At 49.6% G+C, this 22,838-nt stretch overlaps 1 protein-coding gene across 7 annotated transcripts in view; it reads left to right on the top strand.

The window, feature by feature from the left end:
- Window positions 1-22,838, top strand: part of LOC141057021 (dynein axonemal assembly factor 8-like) — a 74,909-nt gene that overhangs the window by 27,336 nt on the left and 24,735 nt on the right. For 6 of the 7 annotated variants that reach the window (XM_073553495.1, XM_073553496.1, XM_073553497.1 and 3 more), the window contains 6 exons: window positions 102-136; window positions 240-302; window positions 628-681; window positions 1,824-1,993; window positions 3,172-3,367; window positions 11,724-11,821. In XM_073553495.1, coding sequence (XP_073409596.1) covers window positions 102-136; window positions 240-302; window positions 628-681; window positions 1,824-1,993; window positions 3,172-3,367; window positions 11,724-11,821 — 616 coding nt within the window. The remainder of the gene's footprint in view (window positions 1-101; window positions 137-239; window positions 303-627; window positions 682-1,823; window positions 1,994-3,171; window positions 3,368-11,723; window positions 11,822-22,838) is intronic. The other variant, XM_073553499.1, reaches the window with a different exon arrangement.

Raw genomic sequence — 22,838 nt, 5'->3', positions numbered from 1 at the left:
TGTCTTCCTTTTTTCTCCAACTGATTGTTCCATCCTTTGAGTCCTACATAGAGATGCATAATGACCTTGTAATCTTGCAATTTGTTGTCCTCTGTTTTCAGCCATCATTATACAGAAAGGCCAGGAGTTGTCCATGGTGGGCAATTTATGTTAAAAGTCTGTGTGGCCTCCATTAGCATGCTGCCTTAGGTTCCTTCTCTGCTGCTAACGCATGCTTATAGTAATATTCTACTTTTTAGATTCCCAAAGGCGACCCGTTCTGAAATATCTCGCTCCTCCTGAGATCTACTGCAAGTCGGAAGGTAAGTGTGACCGTAACCTTATGGATTAGACAGGGTGGAGAGTAGAAACCAAGAAGGTCTTGCTCTGGAGGATCTGGCACATCCATCCAGTACATGGATACCCTATTCATATCACTGAGATCTGTGTAATGCTTTATGTCTCCTGTGGGGGCACTGCAGGGAAATGGAACCCTGGCTACTGGGTTCCTGTAGGTCATCATTGATCACTGGGAGTAACTGGCCTTCTATGCTGCATTGTTTCCCAACGAATGACTATGGATGGCAACATCGCACTATCACCTGTGTATACCCTCGACCTAAAAAGCGTTTTTGGCCCTTCTGACAGGTGGAAGAGAGCACAGGGGACAGACGGAGTCCATATTTATGTACATGCTGTCTGGTAAGTTCTCCATGTCATTTTTTAGGGGAAAAAAATAAGTAATTCCCAAATCTCTAAAGTTGTAGAATGAGCGAAGATATATCTTAAAGGGGATTTCCAGTGAAAACAAGTTACCACCTATCCACATGATAGATAAAGTTACCAACATTTTTCGTAATGCCATTCGGTGAGGTTCCCTTAGGTCGGACCCACTCCGATCAATAGGTTATCATCTATGCTGTGGAAACCCCTTTAAAGGGACATGCTTTGATATGCAGTCTGCAGTTCTCTGTTGTCAGCCATGTCAGGCTAGGTAACGAATAACTCAAGTCCACCAAAGCGCTTTCAATGGCTTTACATATGTCCCAGGAAGCAATCGTTTAGTCTAGCCTTACATATTAGATTAATGGTGGCCTGACCCTTTAACTTTAGTGGGATCAGCCAACCATCGAATGTGCATCGGGGTGTCCCAACTTTCCCCGGCATCTAATGTCGGAAGAAAAAACCATTGTTTGTCGGATTTCATTCTTAGGGGAGATAAGATGTACGGGATGGACCTATTCTTTTTCCGCAGGAAGAACACATGCACGCTCTGCTGAATAGAGCATGCATGTGTATAGGAACAAGCATTGAGCCCAAAGCTGTCAGAACGGTCATGGCCAGCTGTAGTCTCCACCTTCTTCCCTTTTTGCCTGCAGTGGATACCAGGCAAGATGCCACCTCCGCCTTAGCCAAACTGTGCCCCTTCGTCAGCCAGGCCCAGATTAAAACGGATGAGGAGCGTTGAAATTGTTTGCAGTTTTCGAGCATATTCATTTCTGGGTTTATCGTCCCTATAAATGATGTTTCGCTGAACAATGGCGGCTCTGTTAGTGTAGGTCACCTGGGAGCGTCCGTGTCCCTGCGCCAGTAATAGGAGCTCCAGGTCTTTCCAGGCAACAGAAACAACAAGACTGGTGGGAAATTGGCTGAAGATCAGGTTTGGATTAAGGCTGTCAACACATGGACTGTTCCCGCCACCGGATTTAATTTTGTTTGGCCCCTTGGGTCTAGTGGCCTAATTACTTTCGGCTACATAATGGTGGCAGCGCTTGATGTTCGGCTCTGGTGTGCTTTGATGTGTACAGTAAGATAAGCTGGTTTTGTCCTCGTTGTTCCTCTAGGTCCTCCTCTGTTGTTCACCGTTCTTCTCCTTAAGCCCCGATCCTGGAGCGCTAACCTGGGGAAGATCATGCGCAAGATGGAGCTGCAGAAGTTTGTCCTGGTGGGAATGAAGCTGGTGACACTGACCACAGAAGACTCATTACAGATCATCCCCGCCGAGGACAAAGAGGTGAGGCGTCCGTCTGGCCTTGGATTTAATTGTCACATCATGCGGGGTTCACATCCCTCGTTCATCACCCGTCCTGGGCAACATCAGACTCGCCCAAAAACAGGTCTCAGTCCTCCGTGTAACCATTGACTTCAGTGAGGCAAGTGGAGTCCAAAATATGGAACTTTTACCTCCTTTTTCGCAGTTTTACTAAAACACAATAGCATAATAGGTTCAGCATTTGCATGGGGGCCCAGGAGCTATTACGGGAATCTGTCAGAAACCTTTACCCCCAAAAATCTCTAAGCCAGTCATTCCCTTTATGACCCCAGAGTGCTGGTCTGGCAGTGAGAAATCTAATTTTGAAGCTGTCAGTCTGGAAATGCATTGGAGTATGAAAATGCACTTACAGCTCCTCAGGCTCCGCTGTATTTCCTACCCAGCAGTAGCCTCCCTGGCTGAATGACAGATTAATTACTTTGGTATATGGCTATTGACCTGTCAATCAGCCAGGAGAGGGTGCTGCTGGGTAGGAAATACAGCGGAGGCTGAGGAGCTGTAAGTGCATCATCACGCCCCAAAGCACTTACAGACACGACTTCAGAATGAGATTTCTCGCTGCTGGAGCAGCGCTTTGGGGTCATAAAGGGATCGTCTGGATTCTCTTATGAAGGCCTACAAGGTGTAGGCCACTGCCAGAAACTTTTGGCGGCTTCTCATCTTCCTAGAAAACAAAAAGGATTGAGTGTTAAAATTCATCCTGATTCTTCTCCCTCCCGAAATCAGTGGGGAGGTGGGAAATCCTTCTACACAGCATGCCTGTATTCTATAGAGGTTTGGTGATCACCATTTTATTAGAAGAGATGACATCAGACGGCAGAAATAAGGGGTTGACAGGTAGAAAAACATAGGTGTACATCCCCTCCCCCCTGAAAGCCCACCACCACTATCTGGTATTGCAGCATTCATTTAATTGGGTCTGAGATGACAAGGAGCAAGAGTTGCTGTGTGTTTGCTAAAAGTATCAGACCTTTTGTGCATGGAAGGCATTGTATGGGATCAGAGCTGCAGTAACAGGCACAGCCCATGGACTAGAGGGGCGCTGTTTATGCAAAACAAGACTTTTTTTCTAAGCTTAATGCACTTTCTATTATATTTGTTCAGTAGACATTCATCATTGATTGTTGATATCTTTAAAGGACAAAACGCTCTGCCAAGCACACTGTGACTACCTGACGTCAGCGCCGAGCCTTGTGCTCTGTCTCCAGAGGATTAATGCAGTTCTCAAACTCCTAGACGTTCTGGGCCCAGATGATCCCCAGCTGTGTAAAGCTCAAGACCAGTTCCTCTTGAGAGCGCATTATGGAACAAGTTCTGTGCAAAATGCCATGTATGGTATGTGGGTCCTCCACATAAATTTCCTTCTGTTATTATGTCCCATATTTATGAAATAGCTTCTTTATTCTTAGGATCATTGATGGCTTAAGAGGTAGGACCCCCAGCGTCCAAGTGATCTCTTATCCTTTACTAGGGAATACACCTTTAGGGCTATGGACACACTGGCAATGGAAAACTTATTTTTACATGTTACTAGTTACTTTTTATTAGTTTCAAACTGCAATCTTCATTCCTTCATTAATTTTCAGATTTTCAGACTCCCCCTGATATGCATTTTACATCTTGATCCAAATTTCAGATTTTTATTTTGTGGGAGTGTCTCTTCCTGTAATACAGGCTGCATGTGAGGACTGTATGTATCCAAAGTGCTGCTATCATATATCGGCACAGCTTATATTCTGCACTTATTTACGGGCTTTTCTCCTTATCTACAGACTGCTTTCTCTGCCTTCCCTGAAACTATAAATGCTTTCTCCTCATCTAAAGACTGTTTTCTCACTCCTCACTGAAACTGTACATTGTTTCTCCTTATCTAGAAACTGTTTTCTCTGCCCTCCTTGGAACCATACATGCCTTTTCTTTGTCTACAGACTCTCTTATCTGCCCTTCTTAAAATTTTACATGCTTTCTCCGTATCTACAGACTGTTTTCTCTCCCTCCTTGAAACTATAAATGCTTTCTCCTTTTTTCAATCTATAGACTGTTTTCTCTGCTCTCCCTGAGACAATACATGTCTTCTGCTCCTCATCTACAGGCTGTTTTCTCTGCTCTCCCTGAAACTATAAAGACTTTTTCCTCTTTATGTGCCCTCCATGAGACTTTACATGCTTTCTCCTTTCTTTAGTCTTCAGATCTGTGCGCAATTCTCTGTTTCCAGGACGTCCACCTGACAGCACTATGGAGGACGTCCTCCTCCTCCTTACAGGGACAGGAAAGCACACGAGAGGTTAAAAGGCCATGTCCCACCCCCTTTCCCTCAGTGTTTTTCCTGTCCCTGCACGGAGGGACACGCGAGAGCTTACCGGAGGGACCCAGGGGATCGTGCGGCCGGTCCAATCCTTCCCCTGTCAAGAGGTCCCGGAGCCGAAACTTCCCGGTGGGGAGTCCCTCGGTTCCAAAGGCCAGGAGCAGGACGGCGCTCCTGGAGGGAGCCGTTCCTCCCGGTGGGGGGGCTCTCGGCTCCAGGACGGGTCGGCTCCCCGCAGGCGGCTGGCCATGCGGGCACCGACAGAAGCGGGGCGGCGGGCCGAGCCCGCAGAACGACGCTGACGCTGGGCAGTGGAAGCCGGAGGGCTCGCGCCGAGCGCGGTCGCGCGCAGATGCCCGGCAGGAAGTGGAGGCGCGGCTTACCAGCGTCACATCCGGTGACGTCAGACGCCGGTTTCAAATCCAGGGCGCGCGCGCTCCTGGACCAAAGCCTTCTCCAGAGTCGTCACAGGCGGTTCCAGGCTGTGTGACTGCATCAGGACGCCAGGGGATGGAAGGCAACACTGCATCTGGTGGAGGGGTAAGTGTGCATAGCGCAGACCACCCTCCCCACTCGTCCCCACAGCCCAGATCTGATGAGGTGCCCCTTATATTATTAGGAAAAGGGAACCCCGGCTGAGTCCCCCTCGGGAAAGGACCCGGCGAAAGCTACCGCCAAATCAGTCAGATGTCCGGTGTGCAGAGTAAAGCTGCCAGACACCTATAGCAAGACCCTATGCGGTCCCTGTACCTCCAGGGTCATAGGCGAGGAACAGCCATCTCTGCTTTCCGAAATGAGGTCGCTGATAAGGGAAGAGATTCAGGCCTCTACGTCCCGTCGATCCCCCAGCCCTGGGCCAGGTCGCAAGCGTCCGAGGTGGGAACCAGTCCCAGTATCAGAGGCGAGCCCTAGCGAGGAATCCGATTTCCGGAACTCAGATCAGGAGGAAGAAGGCGAGATCCTGGGGGATAGTCAGGAACAGAACAGAAAGTACCTGTTCAGACTGGAGGATACGGACGAGCTGGTACACGCGGTCAGAAATACCATGCAGATGGAAGAAGTCCCTAAGCCACAGTCCAGACAGGACTTAATGTTTGGAGGACTGGTGTCCCGCAAACAGGTGGTGTTCCCTGTGAGCGAGCACATCAAGGCAATGATCCAGGAGGAGTGGAAGGAAGCAGAGCGTCGGTTGACACTCTCCCGAAACTTTAAAAATAGACTGCCCTTCGATCCCGAGGAAACTCGGGCGTGGGAAGAGGTCCCTAAGATCGACGTCCCGGTTGCCAAGGTTACGAAGAAATCGGCTATCCCAGCCGAGGACTCGTCCGGTCTTCGAGACCCAATGGATAGAAAGGCGGACGTTTTGTTAAAAAGAACATGGGAGACGTCGGCGGCCCTGATTAGAGCCAACATAGCAGCCACCTCGGTGGCCAGGTCTATGTTCCTGTGGTTGGGGCAGTTGGAGGAAAACCTAACCAACAAGACCCCGAGGTCAGAGATTCTAGCATCTCTTCCTCTTTTGAAATCAGCCACGGCGTTCCTGTCGGATACGTCGGCGGAATCAGTTAGGTTTGCGGCCAGAAACAGCTCCCTCTCTAATGCGGCCCGGCGAGCAGTCTGGCTTAGATCCTGGTCGGGAGATAACCCTTCTAAGGCCAAGTTATGTGCCATCCCTTTCTCGGGTCTGAGGGTGTTTGGTCCAGCCCTGGATAATATCCTTGAGCTGGTGTCTGATAAGAATAAGGGATTCCCGGAAGAAAAGCCCAGACGGTCCCAGTCCTTTCGGAGAGGCTCCTTCTTCAGAGGACAGTCAGAGTTTAGGGGCCGGGCGAGGTCTAATAGAAGCTCCTACAGAGGCTCCTTCAGCCAAAGTGGGAAGAGCAGAGATCCCCCATTTGCATCGACATCTAGGTCGAGGAGACAATGACGCCATAGGCATTGGGGGGAGACTTCGCCACTTTGCAGCAAACTGGTCGCGAGTCACCAACAATCAGTGGGTTCTCAGAACCATCAGAGAGGGTTACAGGATAGAGCTCTATTCTCCTCCCCCCGACAGATATATTGCCCCCACTGTCGTCCAGGAGGACTCCGCAATGTGGTCGGATCTTCAGGACATGCTAGACTCAGGGGTCATAATACCAGTTTCACCATCAGAAAGAGGGAAAGGTCACTACTCTTCCCTGTTTGTAATTACAAAAAAATCCGGAGAGGCCCGCACCATCATAAACCTGAAGCCACTAAATGCTTGGGTCAGATACAGGAGGTTCCGGATGGAGTCAATCCGATCCGCAATTCCTCTGATAGACAGGGACGCAGTTATGTGCACCCTAGACCTAAAAAAGGCATATTATCAGGTTCCTATTCATCCCTCATCCCAAAGCCTACTAAGGTTTGCGATCAGTTCACCAGCCCGGACCTGCCATTTTCAGTTTCAGGGTCTTCCATTCGGGCTGGCCTCAGCTCCCAGGATCTTTACAAAGCTGGTGGTAGAGGTGGTGGCCTACCTGAGAGATCAGGGTATTGTGATTGTGCCGTACCTGGACGACTTCTTACTGGTGGCAAGATCCAAGGAAGCGCTCATCCGAGACAGGATCCGAACAACTACTGTGTTGGAGTTCCTGGGCTGGGTGATCAACTGGGAGAAGTCGGACCTCACTCCAAACACCAGAAAGGTTTTCCTGGGAGTCCTCCTAGACTCAGCCGACAGAATATCCTGGCTACCCGAGCAGAAGCAGAAGTCCATTCAGGCCAGAACCAGAGGTCTGTTGAAGCGTCAATGCTCCATAAGGGAAGCAATGGAGGTCCTGGGCCTTATGACAGCCTGCATCCAGTGTGTCCGTTGGGCCCAATTCCACTCGCGGTTGTTACAAAGAGAAATTCTCGCGAGGTGGGACAGGAGTCAGGCGTCGCTAGACAAACCCCTAAGACTCTCAGGACGAGTAAAGGAGTCCCTTCGCTGGTGGTTACAGGCCAGGAATCTTCAGGTGGGCGTGCATTGGACAACCTCTCCATACGTAGTAGTCACCACAGACGCAAGTGCGTGGGGATGGGGAGCCCACATAGAAGGGAAGATCTTCCAGGGGAAGTGGCCAGCAAGCATCAAGGCCAGATCCTCCAATTTCAAGGAACTCTTCGCGGTCTGGGAAGCGTTGCGGAGAAACCGGTCGGTACTAAAGAGTCGTCATGTCCGCATTTTATCCGACAATACGACGACAGTGGCATTCCTGAAACACCAAGGAGGAACCAGACATCAACCACTTCAGGCACTGGCGGAAAAGATATTCACGTGGGCAGAACGGACAGTTCGATCCGTGACCGCGGTACATCTAGAAGGTTCCCAAAACGAAGTGGCGGACTACCTGAGCAGACAACAGATCCACCCGACAGAGTGGGAACTGAACATAGAGATCTTCAACCAGCTTTGTCAGCGCTGGGGGAACCCCAGTATAGATCTCTTCGCAAGCCGCAAGAACGCGAAGGTTCCCAGATTCTACTCCTTAAATCCGATGGACCATCCAGAGGGCGTAGACGCCCTGAGTCAGACTTGGGGAGAATCCCTCTCTTATGCGTTCCCACCACTGGCCCTCATACCGGCAGTGCTCAGAAAGATACGCGAGGACCACGCAAGAGTGATATTGATAGTGCCATACTGGCCGAGGAGAAGCTGGTTTTCCCTTCTGGGAGCCATGGCAGTAGAAGATCCAGTCGAGCTGCCCTTGTGGAAGGACATCATCCACCAGGGCCCGATCCACCACCCGGACCCAGCAAGACTCCATCTATCAGCTTGGATCCTGAGAGGGACATCCTGAAGGCAAAAGGATTGTCGGAGCAGGTCATATCCACCCTACAGGCCAGCAGGAAGCCGGTGACGTCGGCAATCTATCGGAAGATATGGAGGAGATTCTGTCTGGAGGGTGGCAGGTCCGAGCTCGTGGCAGGTACCCCGGATCTCCCTAACATACTAGGGTTCCTGCAGGCAGGCTTTAATAAAGGCCTCAAGCCCAGCACTCTAAAAGTCCAGGTTTCAGCTTTGAGCGCCTTCTTTGATTATCAGTTAGCTGCACATCCCTGGGTGATAAGGTTTATAAAAGCCACACAACGCCTGCGTCCCACGATTAGGCAGCTCACCCCACCATGGGACCTGGGCCTGGTACTTCGGTTCCTCTGCTCGGACACTTTCGCCCTTAGTGAGAAGATACCCATCCGTGCTCTCACTCGTAAAACGGCCTTTCTAGTAGCCATTACCACGGCCAAAAGAATAGGGGAGATCCAGGCCCTATCCACTAAGGATCCATACCTCCAGATAAGAGAGGATAGTATAATCCTTAGGTTAGACCCGGCATTTACCCCGAAGGTAGCCTCCACAAGAAACCTGAACCAGGAGGTAGTGTTACCCTCTTTCTGTGATAATCCCCGAAATGAGAAGGAGCGGCGGCTCCACTCGCTAGACGTGAGGCGCGCAGTTATAGAATACCTAGAGGCCACTAATAGTTGGCGTATCGACCCGAACCTCTTCGTTCTCTTTGGTGGTAGGAATAAAGGGAAGAAGGCCTCTAAGGCGTCCATAGCGCGTTGGATTACCTCAGTAATCTCGGACGCCTACCAGGCTGAAGGCGCCAGCCCGCCTGATTCCTTAAAAGCCCACTCTACAAGGGCGGTATCGGCCTCATGGGCCGAGCGGGCAGGGGCGTCAGTTGATCAAATTTGTCGAGCGGCAACCTGGGCTAGTCTTAATACATTCTGCAAACACTACAAACTAGATGTGTTAGCTGGCCAACAAACCGCATTCGGGAGAAAAGTTCTCCAAGCAGTAATCCCACCCTGAGGAGGTGCTTTGGTACTCTCCATAGTGCTGTCAGGTGGACGTCCTGGAAAATAGGTATTAGACCTACCGGTAATGATGTTTCCAGGAGTCCATCCTGACAGCACGGGTAGTTCCCTCCCTGGTATGTTATACTATGTTGTATTATGTTATGTCATATGCTGTAATATGACTGTTTCATTAAACCGTTACTAGCATCATCCACCTTGTGGTACTTGTCAAATCACTGAGGGAAAGGGGGTGGGACATGGCCTTTTAACCTCTCGTGTGCTTTCCTGTCCCTGTAAGGAGGAGGAGGACGTCCTCCATAGTGCTGTCAGGATGGACTCCTGGAAACATCATTACCGGTAGGTCTAATACCTATTTTTTCTCCTTCTACCCCTAGCACTGAGTGAAGAGCGTGGGGAGTAGAGAGAACCATCATAGCTCCCGCACCTGGTTCTGACTGCTCTGAAACATTTTTGAAAAAAAGTAATCATCTAGATAAAGACTTACACTCGGTATAGAAAAAAATTATAACAAAGACAATTTAGAAAGTTGCTTAATTTTGCTTTCAGGAAGCAAACTAACAATAAAAATAAAATTCAAACCAAGATGTATATAACGTTGTAAAATAAATTAAGTGTGCCCGTATCACTAATGACCTCTAGATGTCGCCGCACTGATCCCTTTACACTGTCCATTGGTCGGGATGGATCATGTATAGCATATTATCACATCACACGGATGCCGCGAATCAAATATACATGCTGCATACTATAAAATGGTCCTCATGAAAATTCAGCGCTCTCCTCACCCATATAGGGTCCATCCAATTCAGAGATTTTGCTTTTTCCTTCGTTTTATCATTAAATTTTAGCTCCTAAGATGATCATTTGCCTTCTGATATTTCTCTTGAGCCGTAATTGCAGAATTTCCAGTGTGTAAAGGGGGTAAGTGCTGAACGTTTTACACAATTAATGACCCGCCGGAGAGGACAGCGCGGACCATTATTAACCACCTTGTCAGTCCAGCGTTCCGACTTACTGGAAAACCTCAGGATGGAGCGTCTCCATTATTGATGCTTTTCCTGTATGGCTTGCAATGGCTGTCATCTCCAGGGCTCCTGATCTTACGGACCCCAGTGACCGTACTCGACACATGTGTTTCCCAAGTGTTAACAATCCTGATGCATATTTTCATAAAATTCTGCATTGTGCTATTCCTCTGTTACTCCTCCTGGAAATGTGCAAATGCTCTACAGTTTATGCATATAGTACCCAGAAGTGACTATGATTCAAGTAAATTAGATTATGTAGGGATTCTCTACAGTTCAGTATTTGTTGGCACATCCGTTACATATGGCATCAGGGGTTGCCTGGTGAAGGTCTGACCACGGCACTCTGTAAAGAGGAGGTCCCACTTTGAGGGTTTCATAAACTGACATCATATAAAAACTGCATTCACAGCCCAATTCACGTTGTAGGGATAATCTACAGTAAGAGCACATAGATTCAATCAGTAAATGAGAATGACTTAGATTGGGGTAGGTAGACATTCTCTACAGTAAGGGCATGTAGTATCCATTAGTGAATGAGAATGAAGTAGATTGGAGTAGGTAGGCGTTCTCTACAGTAAGGGCATGTAGTATCCATTAGTGAATGAGAATGAAGTAGATTGGAGTAGGTAAGTGTTCTCTACAGTAAGGGCATGTAGTTTCCAGTAGTGAATGAGATTGATATAGATTGGAGTACGTAGGCATTCTCTACAGTAAGGGCATGTAGTATCCATTAGTAAATAAAAATGACATAGATTGGAGTAAGTGTTCTCTACAGTAAGGCCATATAATATCCAGTAGTGAATGAGAATTAAGTAGATTGAAGTAGGTAGGTGTTCTCTACAGTAAGAGCATGTAATATCCAGTATAGAATAAGAATTACGTATATTGGAATAGCTCATATAATATCGAGTAGTGAAAAAGAATGACGTAGATTGGAGTAGGTAGGTGTTCTCTACCGTAAGGGCACATAGTATCCAGTAGTGAATAAGAATGACGTAGATTGGAGTAGGTAAGTGTTCTCTACATTAACGGTATGTAGTGTCCAGTAGTGAATGAGAATGACGTAGATTGGAGTAGGTAAGTGTTCTCTACATTAACGGTATGTAGTGTCCAGTAGTGAATGAGAATGACGTAGATTGGAGTAGGTAGGTGTTCTCTACAGTAAGGGTATGTGGTGTTCAGTAGCGTATATAATTAAAGTAGATTAGGTAGGGATTCTGTACAGTTTAGTATTTAGTCTTGAATTAAGTGAATGCGAATGAATTAGATTGGAGTAGATGGGGATTCTCCATAAGAGCAAATTTGTACAGTGACGAATGAAGAAAATGAGAATGAAGTATTTTAGAGGAGGTTGCAAGTCTCTGCAGCAAAAATGCAAACTATCCAGTAGTGAATGAGAGACATGTAGTTTGGCTAGGTAAGGATTCTCTACAGTAAGTGCACATAGTATCTAGCAGTGAATGGATTGCTTGCACTCTGCCTCCTGGGTGTTCCTGACCGTTCACCATTGTGTCCTCCTCTCTAGGTTCCACCTCTTACCGGGCTGCCATCCGAGAGATAAAGCACTTTTTCACTGACGGACTTGTCTGTGATCACCGGTCCATTGTTCTAGAAGAAGAACAGGTAACTCCATCCCCTTTTCTTCCTGTCCTGAAAATCTCCTTTCCGTGATGCGTGCCAAGTAAGCCCGACTGACCTCTTTTATTTCGGAGATTGACCCCATTTTACAACCCACTGGACCAGACACGAAGTGAAGGAAATGGAAAGTATTAGTGTGCGGCGGCTTCCTAAGCATATGCTGCATGTATCATGCAGTGCCGCGCGCCTCGTCTATTTATAAGGGAGGTCTCCTCTGCCTATACATTGGCTGATGGCTCCATGGGGTCGACAACTACAGCGTGGCAAATCGGAGCTTTTATTTTCCGCTGTTTCTTTAATTTAAAGGGCTATTTACAGGACCTCTCATAAAGTCAGGGAACATCGCTAGGGTAGACCTATGCTGGGCACAGGATCTGATGACTGGTAAATGGTCCATGTGCCTTCAGACAATGTGATCCCATTTAATAGACAATATGATAAATGGATAATCTGCAAATTACTTTATTCACAAATTATGTTGTTTTCCCGTCAAAAATTTACTCTACAGTATGAACCACCAGGGACCTCCCATCTCTGTAACTGCCTGTCCTCCGCCTGTTGTCACGTGTAATCTGTCTCCAGCAGCAAAGATGCCGAGATGGATTACTGGCCATGAGGGCAGGGATTTAGCGTTGCATAAGAAGTGGGGGCGGGTCTTTGGCTTTTTACAGGAAGTGGGGGCGGGTCTTTGTCGTTATACAGGAAGTGGGGGTGTGTCTTTGTATTTCTACAGGAAGTGAGGCGGGTCTTTGTCTTTCTACAGGAAGTGAGGCGGGTCTTTGTCTTTCTACAGGAAGTGAGGCGGGTCTTTGTCGTTATACAGGAAGTGGGGGTGTGTCTTTGTATTTCTATAGGAAGTGTTGGCAGGTCTTCTTTATTTCTTCAGGAAGTGGGGACTGGTCTTTATCTCTACCTTAAGTGTGGGGAGGTATTTGTCTCTTGGAAGAAAGTGTGTGCGGGTCTTTATCTCCACAGGAAGTGGCGGCCGGTCTTTTGTATTTCTATGTCAAGAGGGAGTGGGTCTTTATTTCTCTTTCTCTACAGGAAGTTGGGTGGGTCGTTGCATTTCTGTAGGAAGTGGGGGGTAGGTCTTACTCTGTCGCCTAATTGGGGGACACAGAACCGTGGGTGTATGCTGCTGTCCACTAGGAGGCGACACTATGCATAATCTGAAAAAGATTAACTTTGACTCCTCCTCTGCAGTATACACCCCTGGACGGCGTCAGCCTTCTCCAGTTTTTGCTTAGTGTCGCAAGGAGGCACACCTAAGATTTTTTTTTTAATCCGTTTTTTTCTTCCTTGATTTTTTTCAACAGATTACAGATGAAGAAACGTGGGTCTCCAGCGAGACTCCCGGCATGGCTCCCTCCTCGGTCCCCTATTAAGGGGTACCCGGTTGAGGTCGAGATGACTCTTCCCCATGTCGCTCCTTCCCCAGTCCTTCAGGTACTGGTTCGAAGTCGAGAACCCCCCCTCCTTCCCCAGTTCCCTTGGGCTCTGGGTTGAGGATAGGATGAAGCCCCCTGACGGTGACAGGAGCATCCTCCCTAATCTCCCTATGGGGGCATTAGGTTGAGACACCGCAGGTAGGGCCTGTATCAGGCACCGTTCGGCCACTTACAAGTCCAGTGACCCCAGCCCAGCTGCGGGCTCCTGTTGGGACTGGTGGAGGTGCAGGCAGGCATGGCACTTGTCAGAGACAGGGCTCCCTGCGCCCCTGTCTCTCCGGCAGCACCAGCTGCATAGCGCCTCAAAGGGACCCCCCACAGGGCCCAGGTTGCGCACATGACCCCACCGCTAGCCTACCATTCAATCCGGGGGGGTCTGGTTTGAATCCGACAACCGCGCCGTCCTGGAGTCCTTCTGGGCATGAGGTATCAAATTTAGGCCGCGGCTTCGGCCTAGCCGAAGTCGCCGGCTTATTCCCGCCCCCCGGATGACGAAAATGACACTCCGCAGTGTCATAGAAGGGGCGGATTGAGTCAGGAAGGGCGCGCTTTTACATAGCTCAGCGCTTTTCAGCATCTCCGCCCCCTTCCTCCTCCACCTCAGAATTCCGGTGGCCATCTTGCTGCACCTGAAGCTGAAGGCAGCACAGCGGTCTCTGGGGGGCACAGGAGTGGGATTTATCGGCGCTGGACCTAGGGGGCTCACCGGTGGGGTAAGATCACAGCTGGGTTCTCTGTACTCAGCTGTGAGTTCATATAACCTATAACGCTCCCCTATTCCTTTTCCACTGCGTAGATACCCCTGTAGGGCCTCTGCTAATCAGCCTCTAGACACTATGTCGAGCTCAAGGAAAAGGACCAGACAAGACTGCTTTTATGCAGTCTGCACAGCCTGCAAGGCCACTCTCCCCAGCAGCAGCACGTACCTGCACTGCCGGGACTGTACCCAAAACACAGGATCAGAACCCCAAGAAGTCCCTACCAACGCTTCTGCGACCGCTACTGCGCCGGAATGGGCGACTCAGATGTCGCAGTCTATGACACAGTCTATAGATAACCTGACCTCCACACTACTGCAGGGTCATGTCTCGGCTATGAACGTTACCCAGCAAAGATCTCAGGGACAGACCGCTTCCGACAGTTTGAGTCGTAAGAGGACCCACAGGTCGCGTTCATCTGCGTCCTCACATCGCACTAGGTCGCCCCCCTCCAGGGAGAGACACAGTGGCTCCAGGTCACCGAGACCGTCCCCTGATAGAGAAACACAATGCGGATCTTCACAACGATCCCAGACCACAGAACACCTCCGCCCTAGTTCGCCCGCTAGGGAGCTCCTTAGCGGTGCGCAAGACTCAGAGGGCGTATGTGACTCTAACTCAGATAATGAAAGGGAGAACACTCTGGTCCCTTGTCCCTCTAGCAATACAGCGCTAGTTGAGGATATAATCTCTTCCATCCTTCGGGTACTGGACACAACCCCGGAAGCATCAGAACACAAGATTTCCTTCGAGAGTGTTCAGAAACCATCTAAGGTCTTCCCTAATCACCCGGAATTTCAAAAAATACTTTCTAAGCATTTTTCGCAGCCTGAGAAAAAATTCGCCAATCGCAAATACTTGGAAGCAAAGTACCCCTTCCCACAGAAGGAGACTAAGGATTGGACAGATCCGCCTGAAGTGGACCCCCCAGTCTCTAGGCTGGCAGCACAAACACTTCTCTCACTGCCGGACAGCTCATCCCTCAAAGACGCAGCAGACAGACAGGTAGAACGCATGGCGCGTTCAATCTTCGAAGCGGCAGGTGCCTCTCTGGCTCCCACATTTGCTTCAGTTTGGGCAGCCAAGGCCATTATGGCCTGGACTAATCTATTGCAACAGGGCCTCCAAGCTTCAAATCCTCAGCTGGCGGACCAGGCAGTGCAAATTGCAGTAGTGGCAGATTACATGGTCCATGCAGTGTTGGATTCTGCAAGAGGGGTAGCGGGAATAGCATCAAACGCCATCACAATCCGGCGTATTCTCTGGCTGAGAGCATGGAAGGCGGATGCGGCCTCAAAAAAGTCCCTGACAAATCTCCCGTACTTCAGTGGACATCTTTTGGGTGAAAAGCTGGATACAATGATTTCCAATGCTACTGGGGCTAAAAGTACTTCTCTCCCTCAACTAAAACCAAAACGCACGTTTATCTCGTTTCCGATCCTTTCGGAATTCTTCAAGCTGGTCCGTCTCGCGCCCAGCACAAAATCGTAACCGCTCCCCCCGCAGAGACAACACACTGGCGGCACAGAGGCCGGACAGGAACTCGCAGTCAAAAGCAAGCCAGGCAAAATCCAAAGGAGGAAAAGCTCAGATTTTCCCCTCATCATGACTCATGCCCTCCGGAAGACACCCCACTTGTGGGCGCACGACTGCTACTCTTTCAGCATGTCTGGCTTCCTATTACAGAAGACAGGTGGGTCAAGGAAATAGTGTCTTCAGGATACAAGATCGAGTTTACTACCAGCCCACCGCACAGGTTCTTTCTCTCCGTTCCTCCAAAGCCTCCACTCAAAGCTCGAGCCTTCCATCAAGCGGTTTCTTCCCTCCTGCAAGCAGGAGTCATAGTACCGGTTCCAGCAGACGAGCGATTCCGAGGGTTCTACTCCAATCTGTTCGTGGTGCCCAAGAAGGGAGGCAGGGTCCGACAAATACTAGACCTCAAGCAACTCAACAAGTATGTTCGAGTTCGTCACATTCGCATGGAATCCCTCCGGTCAGTCGTTGCGTCCATGGAAAAAGGAGAATTTCTCGCCTCCATAGACATACAGGACGCATACCTGCATATACCGATTGCTCCCGCCCATCAGAGATTTCTCAGATTCGCAATCAACCAAGACCATTACCAGTTTGTGGCCCTCCCGTTTGGTCTCGCCATGGCTCCCAGAACATTTACAAAGGTCATGGCGGCCACCATGGATGTTCTACACTCCAGAGGCATAGTAGTCGTTCCATATCTGGACGACCTTCTCGTCAAGGCCACCACCTTCAAGGACTGCGAGGTCAACGTCTCAATCACCATCGACACTCTGAGTCGCCTGGGATGGTTAGTCAATTTACAGAAGTCCTCGACTACCCCTTGGGATGCTATTCGACACCTCCTGGGGTCTGGTGATCCTCCTCAGGGACAAGGCACTGGCCCTCCGTTTGGGAGTTCGCTCTCTCATCCACAAGTCCCCCCGATCTCTCCGGTATGCCATGAGAGTAGTTGGCAGGATGGCAGCGGCAATGGAGGCGGTACCATTTGCCCAGTTTCACCTCAGACCCCTTCAACTGGCCATCCTCAAGTCCTGGGACAGGAATCCGTTCTCCCTCGACAGGGAGTTCCGGTTATTATCGAAAACCAGGAGGTCCCTGCACTGGTGGCTCAAGCCAACCTCGCTTGCACGGGGAAAATCCTTTCTCTCTGGTCAATGGAAGGTTTTGACCACCGACGCAAGACTTACGGGTTGGGGCGCGGTGCATCTACATCACAGAGTGCAAGGCAAGTGGTCACCAATGGAAGCGACCATGCCCATCAACATCCTGGAAATTCGGGCCATCTTCCTGGCATTGAAAGCCTTTAATCACTTGCTAGCAGACTCTCATATCAGAGTACAGTCGGACAATGCCACGGCGGTGGCATACGTGAACCATCAAGGCGGGACCCGCAGCATCCAGGCGATGAACGAAGTAACACGTATCCTACACTGGGCGGAGGATGCGAGGTCGGTACTCTCTGCGGTCCACATTCCGGGTATGGACAACTGGGAAGACGACTATCTCAGCAGACAAGGAATGGACTCGGGGGAGTGGTCTCTCCATCCCGAAGTTTTTCGTCAGATCTGCCATCGCTGGGGGACCCCGGACGTGGATCTGATGGCATCCCATCTCAATGCCAAGGTTCCCAATTTCATGGCCAGGACGCGCGACCCGCGGTCGCTAGGAGCAGGTGCCCTGGTTCAGGACTGGACCCAATTCCAGCTTCTGTACATTTTTCCACCCCATCCCCCTGATCTCCAGAGTCCTGAGGAAGATCAAGCAAGAGGGAGTTCCCACCATCCTGATCGCTCCAGACTGGCCCAGGCGTACATGGTACGCCGACGTCGTGCAACTCGCAGCAGACGCTCCCTGGCATCTCCCCACACATCCTGACTCTCTGTCACAAGGCTCGTTCTTCCACCAGAACTCAGGAGCTCTCAATTTGACGGCGTGGCCATTGAGACCTGGGTTTTGACCCAAGCAGGTTTTTCGACGGACGTCGTTAAAACCATGATCAGGGCTCGAAAGCCAGCTTCAGCCAGGATTTACTATCGTACCTGGAAGACTTTCTCCACATGGTGCGAATCTCGAGGACAGGTCCCACTTCCCTACTCTCTTCCAAAGATCCTCGGTTTCCTTCAGTCGGGCCTGGACGCCAGGCTATCCCTGGGCTCGCTTAAGAGCCAAGTGTCAGCGCTTTCAGTGCTCTTTCAGAGGTGTATTGCTAATAAGCCGCAAGTGAGGACTTTTCTACAAGGGGTTTCCCGTTTGATTCCCCCCTACAAACATCCATTTGAGACGTGGGACCTCAACCTGGTTTTGACAGCATTGCAGACACCTCCTTTCGAATCCCTTAAGGAGGTCTCACTCCGCCTTCTGTCATAGAAGGTGGTCTTTCTGGTGGCAATCACCTCGCTACGCAGGGTGTCCAAACTTTCAGCACTTTCCTGCAGACAACCCTTTCTGGTTTTCCATCAGGACAAGGTGGTTCTCCGTACAGTCCCATCCTTCCTTCTGAAGGTTGTGTTCAGCTTCCACCTCAATGAGGAAATCTCACTACCATCTCTTTGCCCGGTTCTTGTTCATAGAGTAGAGAAGGCTCTGCATACACTTGACCTGGTCAGGGCATTACGTATTTACATGTCTAGGACTGCTCCCTTCCGGAAGTCTGATTCACTTTTCCTTCTTCCAGAAGGCGTTCGCAAGGGTCTACCGGCTTCCAAAGCCACCCTTGCTAGGTGGATCAAGTCCACCATGCAAGAGGCTTACCGACTTGTCAATTCCCCTCTTCCGGCCGGTATCACGGCACACTCTACGCGGGCGGTAGGAGCCTCTTGGGCCATTCGGCATCAAGCCTCGGCACATCAAGTGTGTAAGGCAGCCACTTGGACTAGCCTGCACACATTTACAAAACACTACAGAGTGCATACTCAGTCCTCAGCGGATGCGAGCCTGGGTAGACGGGTCCTGCAGGCAGCAGTACCCCAAATCTAGGGGACTGTCAGCACAATATTCGTCCACTGCTTCCCACCCAGGGACTGCTTTGGGACGTCCCACGGTTCTGTGTCCCCCAGTTAGGCGACATAGTAAAGGAGATTTTTGTGTACTCACCGTAAAATCTTTCTCTTAGCCTTTAATTGGGGGAAACCGCTCCCACCCTGTTGCCCTTACGGGCCGTTGTTAGTTGAGTTCTCATATTGTTCTTTGAGCTCGTACATAGTGGCCTTCTTACAGGCAGGGTTGTTATTTGTGTTACGTTCCTCCTAATGCTTTTGCACAAAACTGGAGAAGGCTGACGCCGTCCAGGGGTGTATACTGGAGAGGAGGAGTCAAAGTTAATCTTTTTCAGATTATGCATAGTGTCGCCTCCTAGTGGAAAGCAGCATAACACCCACGGTTCTGTGTCCCCCAATTAAAGGCTAAGAGAAAGAGATTTTACGGTGAGTACACAAAAATCTCCTTTTTCTTTCCACAGGACTGGGGGTGGATCGTTCTAAAAGAAGTTGCGGCGGGCCTTTGTATCTCTGTTCCCACTCTTCTATCAGACTTCATACAGTTATAACATAGAGGCTGGCATTCGGTTCAGGGCAGGCAAGCTATTGGACAATGGCAGGAGCAGTGGATGTTGGGAATTGAAGGGGAAAGCAGTTCCAGCTGTCAGAATGGTGATAAAAAGAAAAAACCTATAAAATAGTGATCGGCAGGTGACAGAGGCCTGAAGTTCAGAACATATCCGGTATGTGCACGTAGTTTATCTGTATGATGGGTGATCGCACCATGTATAGGGGGCACATCCTCCTGTAATCTCGCAGACACTGTGTTCTAGGCCTGAAATAAACCACCTTGATTTTCCTTTTTTAAATGAATTTCCCGGAAGAGTTAACACAATCCAAAAAATATTTTTGGCCGGGAATTGGGCTACCAGACTGCACAGATTTTACGGAACACACCATGAGACTTTAGCCTGGAATAGCTACCAGGAAAGTACAAGGCGTGTGCTGATATTTTTGGTTGTCCTGGATTGTGCAGGCAGAATATATATAGGAGGGTCCGCATCTGATGCATGCACAGCTGTGCCCGCAGGGTCACCTGCCCAGGTTGACGTCATTGTGTAGGACCGGTAATTATTTACATGCTGCATCCGCGCCTCCATCCTTTTATTATTTGGGTCTTCTTTTCGGAAGGGAATGGGGCTGATGAACACGTGGAGGCTTCGTGGAACCTTCTGCAGAGCATCCACATTGAGCTGCCCTTCACCTTTACACCACAGGGGGTAACTCTGCAAATTAGACAGGTGACCTCAAACCAGACATTCCTCCCACATAAAATCGTTTTCCAAGTGCCACTTATATATTGTTTGATTGATATCCCAATTAAGTGATTATTTACCTTTTTTTTTTTTTTTTTTTTAACTTTTTTTTTTATTTCATTAAATGCATGTATTTGAAGCTTAAAATCATTTTCTCCATAGGGTCTCATTAAAACTTTTGCACCGTTTACCTTCTATAGACCCTGTGTTGCGCTGCTGATTGCTGGCTGCAGAATGAGTCAACTGAGGATCCAACAGTGAACTCGGCATGTTAGTCTTATAGGAGAGTTTGTAACGCTTATCTATTTTTCTGAGCTCCTCTCGGCCGATTTATGACCACAGACCATGTTAAAGTTGAATGTGCCAGAAACATTTTTAATGAAATCCAAATGCAAAAATGATTTTTTTTTTAGCCCAAATACGGTACATGCATTTAGGAAATTTAAAAAAAATGCCCCCATAGGCAGACAACCCCCTTTAAGGGCTGGGGCTTGGCTTAAAGGGTGACCGCCTATAGGTGGCACTAGAGAGACCATTTCATTTTGCACTTTTTCCCCCAGGGAGCATTGCACTAGTTGGATCCCCTCGGTTCAGTCATTACTCTTCATTATGGAGGAAATGACGATGGAATTCTTAAAGGGATTTTTACTGCAAACTATGATAATTTCGTATCACCTGAATCTGCCGGAAATATCTCACCTTTTGAGGGTCTAACGCCAAAATCCCTAGTGATTCCAAGAAAGTAGGTGCTGGACTCTCGCTGCCCGGGGTCTATTCAGCATGGATCAGGTGACAGGTTCCCTTTAATGGTCAGCTGATGAAGCAGTGGTTGCACATGCTCAGTAACACTTCATTCACACAGGAGAGTTTTCTTTCTCTTGCTCGGTGGGACTTCAGCGATGATGCATATATCATCTATGCTGTGGATCGGGCAGACATGTTGTTAATGGCACATCCCCTTTAAGTCTTTTAAGGCTCAAAAGGCAAAATACAGACCAAAAATGGCAGCCTGTCCTTTACATATGGCACGTATTGTCTCGTTCCGGCCCTGCTCCGTTATTGGGTCGTTCACGTTCCTACAGATAGCGTTACCTAGAATGGGGCGCTGAGGATTCTGCCCTGACCGCTAGGACTGGGTGGGGGTCCCGAAGGTCAGACCTCCATCGATCATAAGCTAGCTGCACATCCTAGCAATATGTCATCACTTTATAAGATGCGACCCTCCTTTACTATTCATCACTGTGTGTCACGTTATTATTATTATTACTATATTATATTTTAGGCTTTTTCTATGACTGCTTTTTATTACTATATATTATTATATTTTAGGCAGTTTGCTAATACTTTTTATTACTGTGTTATATTTTATGCTTTTGGTATTACTGTTTTATTCGGTCGTCCATGACAGCACCACCTGAGAGAGGGGATCCGCCCTTCTTAGGAACAGGAAAACCTACAGATACAAAAAGGGCGGCACCTCTCCCACGCATCAGTTGGTTTCCTGTTCCTAACAAGGACAGAACTCCCTACAGATCGTCCGTCATGGATAACCGAATCCCAGGCCAGCGGACCGACTCAGGTAGCGGGGGGTTCTCCTACCTCGGTCTCGCTGGGGGCCCTGGATGCGCCACGGTGGGTCCGGGTAGGATTTCCACGGCAGTGGTAAGAGCAGGCGGAGACAGGGTCCGGCGGTCGCCTTCTCCACGGGGCCGGTGAGGTGAGCGGTGCCCCCGTGTCTCCTTCCCCCGGGGGTACGGTCCGTTCGGGCGGGTGTCCCACAAAGGGAGCGGCGGTTCCGAGCCGGCGGCGCAGTGCTAGCCCCTTGCCGCGCGTCCCTGCTGCCTCTATCGCGCGGTGGAAGTGACGCGGCGAAGGGGGCGGGGCCTAGCGCCGAAACTGGAAGTCGGATGCCGGCCGGCTTCCTGTCGTGGTGGACGCGCGCCGATGCGCGCCCGCCGCCTGAGGGGGCCGGGCACCTGAAGGGGAGGGGCAGGATCGCGAGGAGCGGTCCAATGGGGGGCCCGAACACCGGACAGAGTTCCTGCTAATCCGGAGGGGGAGCCTTCTTAAGACAGAAGGCATTGCTGCTGAGGTGCTTCTGGAGGCCCAGCGATGGACACAACAGAAGCCCCCATGGACCCACAAGAGGTGCAGCCCGTGGCAAAGCGCCCCAGTGACCAACCTAAGAGGCGGAAGGAGGGACGTTCGAGTGGACAGAGCCACAGCAGTTCCTCTAGGTCAAAGGATCCTCCTGCAGCCCCCCATGATCCGGTACCTGTCCTCATCTGCAAGGGTAAGAGATCTACGAGAATGTACCCTGATGCAGTGTCCCCTTATGTGTTTGATTCTCAGGGGAAGAAGGCCACAGGGAAGCAGAAGCACAAGGAATGTGCCCTCTGTAGTTGCCCCTTACCAGATGGCCACCCCAAGAGATTGTGTCAGTCTTGCGTGAGACTGACGGTAGGGACGGAGATGAGGGGTAGAACGTGAGTGGAGTATCAGACTCTTACACTCTTCCCTATTTATGCAGGTAGCGGAAGAAGCTCCAAGCTTCGCTACAGACCTGAGGCAATTAATCAGGACTGAAATAAAAGCCCTATCAAAAGAAGATTCTTCTAAAAGAAGACGAGCTAGTGTTTCAGGCTCAGAGTCTTCAGTCGGCCCTAGGAAGGAAGATATCTCCTCAGAGTCCTCGGCCTCCTCTTCTTCTTCCGAAGAGGATTCCAACCGGTTCTGTTTCCCCTTGGACCAAATGGATAAATTAATTAAAACCATAAGGTCAACCATGGGGGTAGAAGAAAAAAAGACAGAACTGTCTGCTCAGGACATTATGTTCGGGGGTCTAGACCCTAGAAAACAAAGGACTTTTCCACTAAACGAAAGAGTCCAGTACCTGATAGACAGGGAGTGGAAAAAAACGGAAAAAAGGGGTTCGATGCCGCCTGCTTTCAAGCGTAGATACCCCTTTG

This window comes from Dendrobates tinctorius, unplaced genomic scaffold (assembly GCF_039654945.1).
Source record: "Dendrobates tinctorius isolate UK_male_01 unplaced genomic scaffold, ASM3965494v1 ptg000202l, whole genome shotgun sequence".
Lineage (NCBI taxonomy): Eukaryota > Metazoa > Chordata > Amphibia > Anura > Dendrobatidae > Dendrobates > Dendrobates tinctorius.
Note: the sequence above shows the minus strand (reverse complement) of the source record. Positions and strands in the feature narration are given on the sequence as shown.